The sequence below is a fragment of the Leptodactylus fuscus genome, chromosome 10 (assembly GCF_031893055.1).
Source record: "Leptodactylus fuscus isolate aLepFus1 chromosome 10, aLepFus1.hap2, whole genome shotgun sequence".
NCBI lineage: Eukaryota > Metazoa > Chordata > Amphibia > Anura > Leptodactylidae > Leptodactylus > Leptodactylus fuscus.
In genome coordinates, this window is record NC_134274.1 from 86366744 (window position 1) to 86381220 (window position 14477).

Consider the following 14477-nt stretch of genomic DNA (forward strand, 5'->3'; position numbering starts at 1 on the left):
GTGTGTATACAGATGGAGCAGACTTTGGTGTACTGTGTGTATACAGATGGAGCAGACTTTGGTGTCCTGTGTGTATATACAGATGGAGCAGGCTTTTGTGTCCTGTGTATATACAGATGGAACAGACTTTGTTGTCCTGTGTGTATATACAGATGGAGCAGACTTTGGCGTCCTGTGTGTATACAGATGGAGCAGACTTTGGTGTACTGTGTATATACAGATGGAGCAGACTTTGGTGTCCTGTGTGTATATACAGATGGAGCAGACTTTGTTGTCCTGTGTGTATATACAGATGGAGCAGACTTTGTTGTCCTGTGTATATACAGATGGAGCAGACTTTGGTGTCCTGTGTGTATATACAGATGGAGCAGACTTTGGTGTACTGTGTGTATACAGATGGAGCAGACTTTGGTGTCCTGTGTGTATATACAGATGGAGCAGACTTTGGTGTCCTGTGTGTATATACAGATGGAACAGACTTTGTTGTCCTGTGTGTGTATACAGATGGAGCAGACTTTGGTGTCCTGTGTGTATATACAGATGGAGCAGACTTTTGTGTCCTGTGTGTATATACAGATGGAGCAGGCTTTGTTGTCCTGTGTGTGTATACAGATGGAGCAGGCTTTGGTGTATAGTACGTACCTCTGCTACCTGAATACCTGTTTGTCCTTTGGTGAACTGCATCGGCCGCTCACCTGTCACCCACATGTAGACTACAGGTGACATTGCCCACGTTGTCTCCTCGCAGAGAGGTCCAGGTCCCTGTACAGGGGTTATAGGGTGAATACCGGTGACATCTTCCTTCGGAGTACTCCACAGCCTGTCCGGTGACCCAGGGGCCCCTCATTTCATTACACCAGCCTCACCTGCGACCCTTCCATACCATCAATGACCCTTCTTGGGGTCGGCTCTTCTGAGATTCCTCACCTTTTACCACTGAGAGGTCGGTGGCTGCTTTGTGTCCTCACAATCCATTTATTAAGCCAGAAATATTCAGAGTAACAAACAGTAAAAAACAGATAAAGCCAATCCCTGGTGGATGGACCGGAGGGCGACCCGAGGGAGACAGGGCAGTGCTGCGATTAGGTTGCATGATGGAGAAATGAAGAGTCGGAGCAAAGAGAGGACCAAGGTCCAAAAAAAACAAAGCCTGGGCGTGGCCTGAATGTCGAGCCGAGTACACGCACTCTCAGTGAGCTCCGCCGAACCCGGCGTTAATCTTTGCCATCTGCCCGACACCGGCCACTAGATACGAAACCTGGCTCCGAGGGATATCCCCCATCCTTACCAGCTGTTTTTTCTGGGCTGTTGAGCCTCTCCGATAGAAGAATTTAGCAGTGGAGAACTTTGGCCTACCCGCTCCCGTAGCCGCCACACGCCATCTTGCTGTTGGGACGCAGTGGACTGGATGCTGACCTATCCTTTCCGCTGGCTACGATACCGCTCCAGTGGATTCGGCAGTCGGCACTCTCCGGCGAACCCCTAGCGAGAGCACATTCCTCCGGATCCCTCGCTGCAGCTCGGCTGTCCCGAGCCGCTCCGTTGCCGCCTATCCTATCGGACAAGTCTTTGGCCTACTTCCGGCAAGAACCTCTCGGAAGGAGTGATACCCGCCACGCCAAGAGCAGAGATCACCGGCTCCCACTATCTGCCGCCCAGCCACTGCTCCGGGGCACATCAGGGACATTCTGGCCCGGAACTTTTGTGGGCCTCCACACAGGCCTGACGCACTTCTGGACGGTCTCCAGCACTCCGGTTCTCAGCGGCGGTCATTTTATCCTATTCTCCTGCATGGACGGACCTACACTGTGAAAGGTTAGTGAGGGGTTAATGCGCACACAGATCATATACCTTGAGCGACATTGAACTTCATATATTTACAACCTTTACATTCGCTTTGGTCCACTAAGTGGCGGACTATGATGCTTTTCTAAAATCACTGAGCACGGACGTGCGCACCTGCACCACCTTTAGCTATACCTATTTCCACTATGGTCAAGATCGGCAGAGACATTGCCTGCTGTACCGCATCCACCGACTCAGACTGTAACACACACTGACATGCAGAAGTTTTTGAAGAAATTTCCTTATCAGACCTCTCTCGCTGCTGACAAGCCACATGCCAGTAAATCCGGCGCAACCGCTGCATCGGAGACTGATCCTAGAGGTGAGGAATTGCCCATGGATACGTCTACTGATCTAATCACCAAGGACTTCTTCAAAGAAACGCTTCCTCAGGCGCTCTCCTAGGCAATTTCCCCAGTGCTTAAAGAGACTTCAGATGTTCGAGACGACATTAAGTCAATGGGTAAGAGGGTTGAGGTGATGGAGGCAGAATAGGCATCCACGCTGAAACTCACTAAAGGTTTTTCACGCAAAGTAGACACTCATATGGAGCACCTAAATAAAACTTCTCTCTTGCTAGAAGATCCGGAGAACAGGAATAGGCGGAGAAATGTACGGATCAGAGGATTACCCAAAAAACACCTACTGGAATCTCTAGCAGAGGTCTCCATGGCCATCTTTCCGTCTCTCCTGGGTGAGGACGGAGAAGCTAATATCGCAATAGAGAGAGTACACAGAGCTGTTCGCCCCATACCAGATGGGGATGATACCCCGAGAGACGTCATTTGTGGCTTGCTTTCTTCAGCCCACACCTCAGCAATACTACACGCAGCCAGGGACACACGAGACCTCTTGTTCGAAGGCGTCCGCATTCAGCTATATCAAGACCTTGCTCCTGCCACGTTGCAGAAGAGACGCCTAATGAAATCCCTGCTGGAGGTCCTCAAAGCACATAAGCTACAATATGCGTGGCTCTTCCCCTTCGGACTTTCGATCCTTAAAAACGGGAGGAGGATCAACATATTTACCCCGAGAGATCTGGATTCTGCTTAGGAGACGCTTGAGATAGACCCCATCCAAATTCCCTAATGGCTGCCGGTCGCAGATGACCCACGAATCTGAGTGGAGGAGAGGACCCTCGCACTTCTGGTCATTTCCGCTCACCAAGATCAAAGAGACGATTACAATGTATACCAGATAGGAGACGAAGAGCCCATTGACGTCATGGGTTCCGGTGAGCATACTAAATCTGAAGTGTTGGACCTTGTGCCTTAGTCTACTGTAACAACTGGTATTGCCCCTTCCCTGTACGGACCTTCCCCACCCCAGCACTATCATTGCACCCACCCTCAGTCAGCTGCGAAAGGGGTTTCAATTCTTATAAGCTCCAAGATTCCTTTTCAGTGCACTCAAATCTACAGGGACCCGGATGGTAGGGCCATATTCCTCAACGGCACGATGGCTACACTTCCATATACTTTCGATAACATATACGCCCCTAACAAAAATCAAACTTCAAGGATCATAATGACTCTTCAGACCCTTGGACTTTTTCGCACCAGACTGATCATATTGGGGGGAGACCTCAACATCGCAATGAATCACCTAATTGACTCCTCTGCCAAGACAGCTCTCCTGTCACAAAGATCTATTGGAGCTCGCAACAAGGCACTAAAAGATCTGGATTTATTGGACATGTGAAGATTTCATAACCCCACGACGAGAGATTATACATTCTTCTCACAAACAGCCAAAACCTACCAACGTATTGACTATATATTTGTCACCAAAGACTTACTCCCCCTCTTCTCAAAGGCGAGGATTGGCATAGCCACAGTTTCGGGTTACGCGCCGGTGACAGTCACTTTGGATCTGAAGCAAGTGCCGAAAGGACAATGGATGTGGAGATTTAACAAATCCTTATTGGACTCTACTGACCATTCTGAATTTGTCGAAAAACACCTGCGAGACTACTTCAATCACAATGCGACGCCAGATGTGGAACCCCAAATTGTTTGGGAAGCCCACAAGGCCTACGTCAGGGGCATACTTATTACCCTCGCCTCGAAAGTCAAAAGGGAGAAACAGAAGAAGTTTGATGACGTTCTGGAGAATATAGCAAGACTCGAGAGGGAGCACAAGAAGACGAAATCTGACAGATCCCAACAGGAACTCACGATCTTGAGACAGTCTCCGCTGGACCTACTGAATGCTAGAGCGGCAAAGCATCACCTCCAATATCGGAAACTCCTATACGCGCATGGCGATGAGGGAGGCCGTCTAATGTCATCTCTCATTCATAAGGCGAAGAGTCGGTCGTATACCTCTGGTATCCAGTCCAGATCTGGCGGCTTGGCTCACCAGACTTCCGAAATAGTAGACGAGTTTGTCCATTTTCAGTCGAAGTTATATAACTTGGAAGCGGAAGACTCACAAACCTATCAGCAGACCAAACGGGACATGACAGAGGCATTCCTTGCTAGGCTGAACCTGCCCAGAGTGTCGGAGGAAGACGCTAGTCTCCTTGCCAGCACAGTCTCTATAAAAGAACTCTCATCGGTCATCAGCACTTTCCCGGTGGGTAAGAGCCCCGGCCCAGATGGCCTGCTTCTACTTTACTGTAAAAGATTTCAGCAAGTCCTTCTCCCCCACCTGGCATTGATGTGCAATACCCTGCTACTAGGAGGGAAATTACCGGTCCAGACACAGGAGGCGCACATTGCCTTAATCCCGAAGGAAGGCAGGAATCCCACGTCCTGTGGTAACTACAGGCCTATTTCTCTGCTCAACTTGGACCTGAAGATCTGGGCCAAGCTCTTGGCGATGCGTATGAGATCCTTAATACCTGACTTGATCGACCCCGAACAATCCAGCTTTGTCCAAGGCCATGAGGGGAGGGACAATACTGCACGCCTCCTTCCTCTCATATATAGAGCAAAGAAGAGAAATATTCTGCTTGTGTTGTTGGGAGTCGACGCTGAAAAAGCTTTCAACAGAGTGGACTGGGGTTACATGAGAAGCACCTTACTCAAGTTTGGATTCCCTTCCCCCTTTGTGGAAGCGATTTTTACCTTATATACGGCCCCACACGCTCGCCTCAAGATTAATGGAACACTCTCTGCAACCTTCCACATCACCAACGGGACCAGACAGGGGTGTCCGCTGTCACCCACCTTGTTTATTCTCCTGGAAACGCTTCTACAAACAGTCCACCAGGACTCCAGGGTCCAAGGAATGAAGACAGGAGAATTGGTCATGCACACCACAGCTTTTGCGGACGATGTCCTTTTTGTCGTGTCCAATCCCGAGACGGGCCTGCCAGCTTTGACAGAGATTCTGAATGACTTCAGACATTTTTCCCGATATAAGGCTAACATTCAGAAATCCGAAGTCCTCAATATAGCGCTCGGGAGCGCGAGGGCTAGAGAACTGCAACGGACCTCTTCTTTGCATTGGGCAACAAGGTCCATCAAATACCTGGGAATCCGTCTCACTTTCTGTATAGAGGATATCTATGCATTCAACTTTGTCCCGCTGCTGACCATTCTCAAAAAAGATGTCGACAATTACCGCACCCTACCTTTGTCGTGGTTCGGAAGGAAGAGCCTTATTCAGACATACTTTATGCCGAAACTCCTGTATGTGATGGCTATGCTCCCAATCTACTTACCTAAAGAATTCTTCTGTTCAGTGAGAGGACTGTTTTCACGATTCATATGGAATCACAAACCGCCCAGGCTCGTCTGGCCCCACTTGTCAAGCGCAAACAACAAGGAGGATTGGGGTTAACGGACATTTCTCTTTACTACAGAGCCAATCCGCTGAAATGGTGGGCGCACCTCTTGTTCCCAACTAAAACACAGACCTTCATCTTACATCCCTCCCTGCTGAGAGAACTTTGGCTCCCATCGGACTCTAGGAGGCATTCGGACGCTAAATCCCCGCTACTGAAAGGTGCCATAGATACTTGGAAGGCACTCGGCCCTGACCTTGCTCCCGCCCCATCCCCACTACTCCCTGCAAAACTTTTGCCGTCCCTACTAGGGAAGACTTCATACCAATCTGATGTTCCCTGGCCGACCCACCTTGATATCCGTCTGATGGACCTCAGAGATGGAGACAGCGATAGGATCCGTATGGAACACATCACCGGTACTGCAACTCTTTAGCCTAAGGAAAGACCTCACACATTTTGAAAAGCTTCGCCTCTCCAAAACTATGCTGCGTAAAACCTCTGTGTTACTGCACAGATTCGTCTTTCCCCCGCTCCTTTACAAACCGGCGTACCTCACTAGTTGGGAACAAGAATTGAATATAACCTTGACTAATGATGATGTGGAAATAGCTCTCAACGCCTCGCAGGGTTTTTCTACGTGTGTCTCTTATCCAGATGGTATAGGACGCCCGAGTGGAAATATCAGAAGGGTCTGTCGGAGGATGCGAGATGTTGGCGCTGTCTAGCTCACACTGGAACCTACCTCCATATCTGGTGGTCTTGCCCGCTAATTGCTCCTTTTTGGAAGGAAGTAGAAGATAGGATTGGAAAAATTTGAGGTATGAAATTGCGCCTCTCTCCAAAGGTTCTCTTCCTGTCACTACCGAATGACTCCTACTCGCCTACGAAAGCCCGTTTAGTCACACTTCTCCTCTCCGCTGCGAAACTCCTGCTCCTGAGATTTTAGATGCAGGTGACAACCTCTCCTATAGCCATGTGGGAGAACGTGGTTCAAGATGTAGCTCGCCTCGAGGAACTATAAAGTTGGTCCAACAGAGTACATGATCAGTTCGTGAAAACATGGACCCCCTGGATAAACTACCGAACGGCGACAGGCCACCACTAGGGATAGACACGCTGACTGGTTAGCACAACATTGTAGTAACATCTGCTTGACCAACTTGTCGTTTATTCATGGAGCGCCTCATTCCCCCCTTCTTCTCTTTGTTTTCTCTATCGCCCTCGATTCCGTCTTTCCCCCCATTGTTGGGGTTGGACGGGAGGTCGTTCATTAGGGTTACAACTAAGAAATGAATATTACTGACTAGCTCGACTCAGAATATGATGTATTGTCTGCACATTTGTTATTGCTCTGTTGTTGACCTATGTACGATGTAGAATTTATTTTATTCAGATTGTTGACATTTCTTTACTCTCTGTTGTGTAATTATAAAAATTCAATAAAGACGTCTATGGGGCGAGTGTGAACGTGACCATCAGCCCCAGGCAGGTGAGCTGCAGTACCAGCCACGGCCTCGGGCCACATGTAGCGCTGTTTCTGGAAAGAAATCAGACCTTTCCTGTAATCTCTGCCAATCTCTTAAACAATTGATGATAAAAAACCTGCCCATTGACAGTCCAAGGTTAATCCGGGCTTGGAGAGTCCAAAATCTTGTATTTATTGCTATTAAGACTGGGTATGAACATGGACATATTTCCATCCATCCACTGCACCCACAGCTCGGCCTTCACATACCATCCATCCATCGGATCATGTGCAAACCACAAGGAATCGTTGCGGTCAAGCTATAAATCGCAGGTGTAAAGTGGTCACCGCTGAGGCCCCTGGTGGAGGAGAAGCTGCGGCAGATGTGTAAAGCCTTCGCCGTGGTCAGGACGTGACAATGGGCTGTGGCCTGTGTGACTCTGCTGATGGCTCACGTACCTCGATCGTTTGGTAAACTGTTTGCCACACTCAGGACACGTAAAGGGCATCTTCCCGGTGTGAACGGCCCGATGTTCAGACAGACCCGATTTGCGTGTAAAGCCCTTGCCGCACTCGGAGCAGATGTGTGGCTTCTTCCCCGTGTGACTCCTCTGATGGTTCATGAGCGTAGACTTGTGCTTGAAGCTTTTCCCGCACACAGGACATGGGAAGGGCCGGTCACCTCTGTGAATCACTTGGTGCTCGAACAGACTTGACTTGCGGGTGAAGGACTTTCCGCACTCGGCACATGAGAAGGGCTTCTCCCCCGTGTGGCTTCTCTGATGGTTTCTCAGGACAGACTTCTGACTAAAACACTTCCCGCACTCCAGACACAAGAATGGCTTCTCTCCTGTGTGGATTCGCCGGTGATTCTCAAACTGCGATCTCAATGTGAACCTCTTGCCACAGTCAAGACATGGAAAGATGTTCTCGCCCGTGTGGAGTCTCTGATGGTTGACCAGATGGGACTTTTGGGTGAAACATTTTCCACAGTCCAAACAGGTAAAAGTCTTCGCCTCCGTGTGACTCCTCTGATGTCTAAGAAGCTGGAACTTCTTGGTGAAACATCTCCCACAGTCCGAACACTCAAAACCACTGACACCCGGGAGGACCTGCTGCTGCTGCTGCTGGTGGATTACAAAGGCCGAAGTCATTGACAAGTATGGCTCTTCTCCTGTGTGGACTCGCTGGTGCTCAAGAAATTCATTATTTGTGGGAAAATGTTTCCTACATTTATAGCAAGTGAACATCTGAACACCTTCCCCGACAGAATCTGAGTAGTGACCAGATAATGGTTCTGCCCTGTGGGGGGACCTCGAGAACATGCCGCTGGTTTCATGCAGTCCATCTTCAGTTTCACGGGTTGGGGAAAAAATGAGATGTTCCTCGGAGCGATTCTTGCTGATGGATCCTTCTGCTGGGAATACAAAGACTTCATGAATAGGCTCAAGAACATAAAATAATGTCACGTCTGCAGGTCGGAATCATTCATTATATTCAGGGGCCCTCGAGAAGACTCCGCCATGTTTAGTGTGATGGTGAGATTATAGTAGACTTACAGCGAATACTAAGGAGATGTCGTGTATAGTTATCTATTGTCTCCCTCACCGCTCACCTGTGCTGCCCTTCATAGACATCTCCTCCACCTCCACATGTCCATTGTCCATCCAGTTTGTCTCATTTTCTTCTGCTATAACTTCAATTTTAATGTCCTCGAAATGTAAGAGAAGAATAAGACATGAAAGAAAAAGGAAGAAGAACATCTGGACTGAAGACATTGTTATGTAAAACCTCCGTCTACCTGATCATCCTGTAGGACATCACCATCTACTCCTGGACAGTCCGGGGGGCACAGAGGACGGGGAAATCTCTCCGGGGGGCTTCTCTCACTGGATCCATCTGGAGGACACACACAGTGACTGAATACATTGTGTATATATGTGAGGGTCAGATGATGGGGGAGATCTAGGGGCCCCTCCATACTGCTCTCTACCATCTCTCCTCTTACCTGGTGATGTGGGGGTCAGATGATGGGGGGGGGGGATCTAGGGGCCCCTCCATACTGCTCTCTACCATCTCTCCTCTTACCTGGTGATGTGGGGGTCAGATGATGGTGGGGGGGGGATATAGGGGCCCCTCCATACTGCTCTCTACCATCTCTCCTCTTACCTGGTGATGTGGGGGTCAGATGATGGTGGGGGGGGGGATCTAGGGGCCCCTCCATACTGCTCTCTACCATCTCTCCTCTTACCTGGTGATGTGGGGGTCAGATGATGGTGGGGGGGGGGATCTAGGGGCCCCTCCATACTGCTCTCTACCATCTCTCCTCTTACCTGGTGATGTGGGGGTCAGATGATGGGGGGAGGATCTAGGGGCCCCTCCATACTGCTCTCTACCACCTCTCCTCTTACCTGGTGATGTGGGGGGTCAGATGATGGGGGGGGGGGGGGGATCTAGGGGCCCCTCCATACTGCTCTCTACCATCTCTCCTCTTACCTGGTGATGTGGGGGTCAGATGGGGGGGGGGGATCTAGGGGCCCCTCCATACTGCTCTCTACCATCACTCCTCTTACCTGGTGATGTGGGGGGTCAGATGATGTGGGGGGGGGGGGATCTAGGGGCCCCTCCATACTGCTCTCTACCATCTCTCCTCTTACCTGGTGATGTGAGGGTCTGGGGGTCGTCCATCATCACCTCCTTGTACAGATCCTTGTGTCCTTCTAAATACTCCCACTCCTCCATGGAGAAATAGACGGTGACATCCTGACACCTTATAGGAACCTGACAACACAATGATACCGTCCTCATCATCCTCCAGACACATCATCCCTTGTGTTAGTGTCTAATGTCCCAGCATTCCCAGCAGCGCTCACCTCTCCGCTCAGCAGACAGATCATCTTGTTGGTCAGCTCCAGGATCTTCTGCTCGTTGTTGCTCTCAGGTATCAGTGAGTGAGGTGAAGGCTCCATGATGGGGCTCCGGCTCCTGCTCCATTGGTTCGCTGTCACAAGTTCGCCTGTTATCTTCTTCACTACGGCACATTCCTAAATATTGGAGAAGAGACAGCTCTGAGCCCGGAGTGATGATCCCCAGGACTGTCGCTGGCCCTGAGCAGGATATACAGATGGGTCACAGACTGTGAGGTGCTATAATGGCTGATCTATATCTCAGGTAATGCCCAGAGGGGCTGACAGGAGTATATGGGAAGGGGCTTGTACAGTGACATGTCTGATATCTGTTCTAGAATCGCTCACCTCTCCGGTCAGCAGGTAGATGATCTTCAGGGTGAGGGCAAATATCTCCTCAAACACTTCAGTTCTGACCCGCTGCATCCTGACACAGAAGAGAAGAAGAACATGGAGGAGGAACTCTGCGAGACGTCACTGCGAAGAAAGAGTCCATACATAAGTACAAGACACTACAGTCTGCTCCTCCTGTAATCAAATCAAATCAAACAAGCTTTATTGGCACGTCCGAATAGATTTTTGGCATTACCAAAGCTAGTAAAGTGTGTGTGTGGGGGGGGGGAGTTGGATTCGGGTGGGTGGGTGAGTGGTGGGTGGTTTGGGGTATAACAGTCCATGGAGTCTCATCTTCGTCTTAGTTGGTGACCGCTATATGGGGGTGGGGTGGGGCGGGTGTATTGGGATAAATATAACAGTCCGTGGAGTCTCATCTTCCTCTTGTTTGGTGACAGCTGGACACGTATCGGGCAGCGATCTCCACAGTGGCCTCTTCTTCTCCCAGTAGGATGTAGAGTTTCCTCTTCTCGTCTGGGATGTGGGCAGAGAGTCTTTGGTAGTAGACGGCCCTCACAGCTGAGTATTTGGTGCAGTGTAGCAGGAAGTGGGTCTGGTCTTCTAGGGCCCCCTGGTCACAGTGCTGGCACAGTCTGTTCTCCCGTGGCTTGTACGTCTGCCTGTATCGCCCCGTCTCTATCTCTAGGTTGTGGAAAAAAGGAGCTTCACACAAAGATGCGTGCCAACAAATCAGGTGTGTTTTATTAGTAGAGCAAACGTTTTCGGTCTAGGCTTGACCTTCCTCAGGCTCTGCTCAATATAGTTCTCAGTCACAGGTGTTGGTCAGGTAAATAAGTTAGAAAGTAAATGACCTCTGTTGCTGCTGTTCCGAGGCCCGCTCACTCAGTGGAGGAGTAATGTTGCGCATAAGACAAAAGGCAGACGTCTGCCACAGGGGAGCGCTCCCCTGTGGCAGACGTCTGCCTTTTGTCTTATGCGCAACATTACTCCTCCACTGAGTGAGCGGGCCTCGGAACAGCAGCAACAGAGGTCATTTACTTTCTAACTTATTTACCTGACCAACACCTGTGACTGAGAACTATATTGAGCAGAGCCTGAGGAAGGTCAAGCCTAGACCGAAAACGTTTGCTCTACTAATAAAACACACCTGATTTGTTGGCACGCATCTTTGTGTGAAGCTCCTTTTTTCCTAATTGATACGGGGTGGGACCCTAGCTTCAACACCTGGACGAAGTCTGTATCCCTATTCCAAATATCTCTAGGTTGTGGGCGCTCAGTCTGTACCGGCTCAGGGTCTGTCTGTGCTTGGGGTGGCGTATTCTCTCCAGGTAGGTGGCCATGGTGTAGTCCCTTTGTAGGGATTGGTACACGGTGAGTTTCTTGGAGTTATTTATTTCGTTTCTCCATTCTTCAATGTACCGCTCTCTGTTTGCCTCTGTGGTCGCCTTTATTTCGGCCTTGGTTATCATCTGTTGGTGTTTTTGGTTTGGTGGTTGGCTGCTGTTTGGTTGTTGAATGTCTGGTTTGCTCAGGTGGCTTAGCCAGGCTTGGTGGTGGTAGGAGTCAGGCTTGCTCCCCTGGATGTGTGCCTGGAAAGCTAGCGCCCTCTTCTGTATGGTGAGCCATAGGGGGAGTCTGCCTAGCTCTGCCCTGCAGGCCATGTTGGTGGTGTTGCGATGGACATGTAGCAGGTATTTGCAGAACTCCAGGTGGAAGTTCTCTGTTGGGCTGGAATCCCACTTTGACTGGTCTGGGTAGGTGGCTGGGCCCCAAACCTCGCTGCCATAGAGAAGGATCGGGGAGATGACTGCGTCAAATATCTTCAGCCAGACCCTCACCGGTGGTTTGAGGTGGTACAGTTGTCTTCTGATGGCGTAGAAGGTTCTGCAGGCTTTTGCTTTCACGGTTTCTATTGCTGCTTTGAAGCTTCCTGATTGGCTGAGCTCCAGCCCCAGGTAGGTGTAGCTGTTGGTTTTCTCCAGTGTGGAGCCGTTCAGTGTGAATTGTGGGGTGGTGGAGGCTTTATTGTGGCCCTTCTGAAATACCATGACTTTGGTCTTCTTCTGGTTGATGGGTAGGGCCCATGTGGTGCTGAATTTTTCCAGCACTGACAGGCTTTCTTGGAGGTCTTTCTCGGTGGGGGCCAGGAGTAGGAGGTCGTCGGCGTATAGCAGGAACTTCACCTCCCGGTCGTTCAGGGTGAGGCCTGGGGCTGGTGAGGCCTCCAGGGCTGTAGCCAGTCCATTGATGTAGATGGGCTCCTACACCGGAAACCAGTGCAGTGTGAAGGTAAATGGGAAAAGGACAGCATACTTCCAACAGGCCCGAGGGGTCAGACAAGGCTGTAGCCTGAGCCCAACGCTCTTCAACATCTATATCAATGAACTGGCTACAGCCCTGGAGGCCTCACCAACCCCATGCCTCACCCTGAACGACCGGGAGGTGAAGTTCCTGCTATACGCCGAAGACCTCCTACTCCTGGCCCCCACCGAGAAAGACCTCCAAGAAAGCCTGTCAGTGCTGGAAAAATTCAGCACCACATGGGCCCTACCCATCAACCAGAAGAAGACCAAAGTCATGGTATTTCAGAAGGGCCACAATAAAGCCTCCACCACCTCACAATTCACACTGAACGGCTCCACACTGGAGAAAACCAACAGCTACACCTACCTGGGGCTGGAGCTCAGCCAATCAGGAAGCTTCAAAGCAGCAATAGAAACCCTGAAAGCAAAAGCCTGCAGAACCTTCTACGCCATCAGAAGACAACTGTACCACCTCAAACCACCGGTGAGGGTCTGGCTGAAGATATTTGACGCAGTCATCTCCCCGATCCTTCTCTATGGCAGCAAGGTTTGGGGCCCAGCCACCTACCCAGACCAGTCAAAGTGGGATTCCAGCCCAACAGAGAACTTCCACCTGGAGTTCTGCAAATACCTGCTACATGTCCATCGCAACACCACCAACATGGCCTGCAGGGCAGAGCTAGGCAGACTCCCCCTATGGCTCACCATACAGAAGAGGGCGCTAGCTTTCCAGGCACACATCCAGGGGAGCGACTCCTACCACCACCAAGCATGGCTAAGCCACCTGAGCAAACCAGACACCCACCAACCAAACAACAGCCAACCACCAAACCAAAAACTCCAACAGATGATAACCAAGGCCGAAATAAAGGCGACCACAGAGGCAAACAGAGAGCGGTACATTGAAGAATGGAGAAACGAAATAAATAACTCCAAGAAACTCACCAATGTGTACCAATCCCTACAAAGGGACTACACCATGGCCACCTACCTGGAGAGAATACGCCACCCCAAGCACAGACAGACCCTGAGCTGGTACAGACTGAGCGCCCACAACCTAGAGATAGAGACGGGGCGATACAGGCAGACGTACAAGCCACGGGAGAAGAGACTGTGCCAGCACTGTGACCAGGGGGTCCTAGAAGACGAGACCCACTTCCTGCTACACTGCACCAAATACTCAGCTATGAGGGCCGTCTACTACCAAAGACTCTCTGCCCACATCCCAGACTGGGAGAAGAGGAAACTCTACATCCTACTGGGAGAAGAAGAGGCCACTGTGGAGATCGCTGCCCAATACGTGTCCAGCTGTCACCAAACAAGAGGAAGATGAGACTCCATGGACTGTTATATTTATCCCAATACACCCGCCCCACCCCCACCTCCCCATATAGCGGTCACCAACGAAGAGGAAGATGAGACTCCACAGACTGTTATACCCCAAACCACCCCCCCTCCCCACCCCACCATACCCACCCGAATCCAACTCCCCACCCACCCACACACACACACTTTACTAGCTTTGGCAATGCCAAATATCTATTTGGACGTGCCAATAAAGCTTGTTTTATTTGATTTATATATATTACACTTACATCTGCCAGTAACATGAATGTCTTCTCTCCACTTCCTGCTCTCACCTCTGGCCCGGAAGTCTTTCCTTCCACTTCCGGTCTCCCTTCCCCTGCAGCTTATTAGTTCTCCTATAGATATATCTGCACTATTATTACCCCCCTTCTGTGTATAAGGGACAGACATTTCCTGTTCAGCCGCCACTCCCTCACTCTGACGGAAGGGGGCGCTCGCGCTCACTATCGTTCTGTTGATTGACGTCAGTCTAACTGCCCGCCCCGACCAATCAGTAACGA

General features: G+C 50.3%; 1 protein-coding gene across 3 annotated transcripts in view; it reads right to left on the reverse strand.

Moving 5' to 3' along the window:
- Window positions 1–6956: 6956 nt before the first annotated feature.
- LOC142219344 (uncharacterized) overlaps window positions 6957–14477 on the reverse strand; it is an 80530-nt gene continuing 73009 nt past the window's right edge. Inside the window, exons 1-7 of one of the 3 annotated variants that reach the window (XM_075288331.1) lie at window positions 14205–14273; window positions 10301–10429; window positions 9920–10090; window positions 9704–9827; window positions 8848–8945; window positions 8662–8758; window positions 6957–8463 (exon numbers count right to left, since the gene is read on the reverse strand). In XM_075288331.1, coding sequence (XP_075144432.1) covers window positions 7391–8463; window positions 8662–8758; window positions 8848–8945; window positions 9704–9827; window positions 9920–10090; window positions 10301–10378 — 1641 coding nt within the window. In that variant the 5' untranslated portion in view covers window positions 10379–10429; window positions 14205–14273 and the 3' untranslated portion in view covers window positions 6957–7390. Of the gene's footprint in view, window positions 8464–8661; window positions 8759–8847; window positions 8946–9703; window positions 9828–9919; window positions 10091–10300; window positions 10502–14204; window positions 14274–14477 lie in introns of those variants that run through there. The other 2 variants (XM_075288332.1, XM_075288330.1) reach the window with 2 other exon arrangements.